At 47.4% G+C, this 1,547-nt stretch overlaps 1 protein-coding gene across 2 annotated transcripts in view; it reads right to left on the reverse strand.

Moving 5' to 3' along the window:
• The window catches only part of jkamp (jnk1/mapk8 associated membrane protein), a 7,422-nt gene that overhangs the window by 1,830 nt on the left and 4,045 nt on the right, over positions 1–1,547 (reverse strand). For both annotated transcript variants that reach the window (XM_014011836.1, XM_014011837.1), the window contains exons 4-6: positions 1,279–1,485; positions 975–1,156; positions 778–854 (exon numbers count right to left, since the gene is read on the reverse strand). In XM_014011836.1, the coding sequence (XP_013867290.1) occupies positions 778–854; positions 975–1,156; positions 1,279–1,485 (466 nt within the window). The remainder of the gene's footprint in view (positions 1–777; positions 855–974; positions 1,157–1,278; positions 1,486–1,547) is intronic.

A 1,547-nucleotide genomic window follows, 5' to 3' on the forward strand; every position in this document is an offset into this window, starting at 1 on the left:
CACACACACACACACACACACACACACACACACACACACACACACACACACACACACACACGAAACAACGAGACAGAACTTTTAAGTCAAGACTCCAGAACCTTTGATCATCTGAACAACTCTCCTCCTAACAGAATTTAGGGCGGGGTCACATGACGGAAGAACCCAACCAGAAACTGGACCTGAGCTTTACAAGAACTAGACCTGAATCCAGTCTGACACTGGATCTGGAACTAACAAAATCTGGACCTGAACAACGGGAAAATAAAAACAGACCTCGAAACAGCCATGAACTGGATCAGAACCAGTTAGAAATCTGAAGCTAAACCAGAACCCAGGGAAAATATTGGACCAGAATCTGCCAACAAGATAGCTACAATGTATCAAAATGATGGCTAAAAGTAGCAAAATGACAGATTGAAGAAACTAAATTTGCAATATGATAGCTAAATGCATTAAATTTTTAATATTTATAAAATTTTAGTTAAAAAGAGCCAATTGATAGATATATCAAAAGTCTAGCTTAAATTAGTAAAACCGTAGCTAGACACTTAAGGCACTAAAAGGCTAGTTTAAGGCTTCAAACAGCAGGTAGCTACATGCTAAAACTAGCATAAGGAGACAAACAGCCTCTGACTCAATGGTCACAATAATGATCTTGTACCCTGACCAATCAGCTGTCAGGACAGTTTTGTGGGCGGTACTTTAAGTTGATTTAAGAGAAAAACTGGAGGTTTAAACTGTTCTTTGTTCTAACACCTGCAGGTGTGCTCTTACCTGAATCTCAGAGGCTGACATGTAGATGGCCAGAGTGATGAGTGACAGGACCAGTATGATGTAGGGGAAGGCGTAGTCTGGAACACACAAAGCACACGTGTTAAAGCACACGTATTAAAGAACGTGTTGTTAAAAAACGTGTCGTTAAAGAACATATGTTGTTAAAAAACGTGTGGTTTTAGGACACACAGACTCACACAGCAGCCCGCCGCCCACGGCCTGCAGTACGGTGATGATGGGGAAGAAGTAGAGCGCGGCRTAGATGCTCCTGAAGCGGTCCGACTTCCCCAGGCCACACGCGATCCTCTTCACCAGCAGGGGGCGGAGCATCATCATCATCACCAGGCAGAAGGCGTAGTAGATCAGCACGATGGTGTAACTGAACAACACACAGCAACACGACTCCTGATTGGTTCAWTTCACCCGAGGACAGCTGCACAGCAGGCTCCGCCCCCACACTTCACACTCTGTGTGTTTTTAGCGTGTCCGGCGTGTACTCACAGCGGGTACACGGCCTCCTGCGTGCAGTGCAGAGTGTTGATGTAGTCCGGGCTCGGGTTGTACAGCATGGTGTACCAGTCCGACAGCTCCTTGACCTGGCAGGACCGGATGCTGAGGTTCCCCATCGGGTCGGTGAGCAGCAGAGTGACCACCGCCGACACGCCGCACTCCAACATGGCGGTGACGTGCTGCAGCAGGGCGCTGGAGCTGCGCACGCACACACACACACACACACACACACACACACACACACACACACACACACACAC

This window comes from Austrofundulus limnaeus, unplaced genomic scaffold (genome assembly GCF_001266775.1).
Source record: "Austrofundulus limnaeus strain Quisiro unplaced genomic scaffold, Austrofundulus_limnaeus-1.0 Scaffold85, whole genome shotgun sequence".
Lineage (NCBI taxonomy): Eukaryota > Metazoa > Chordata > Actinopteri > Cyprinodontiformes > Rivulidae > Austrofundulus > Austrofundulus limnaeus.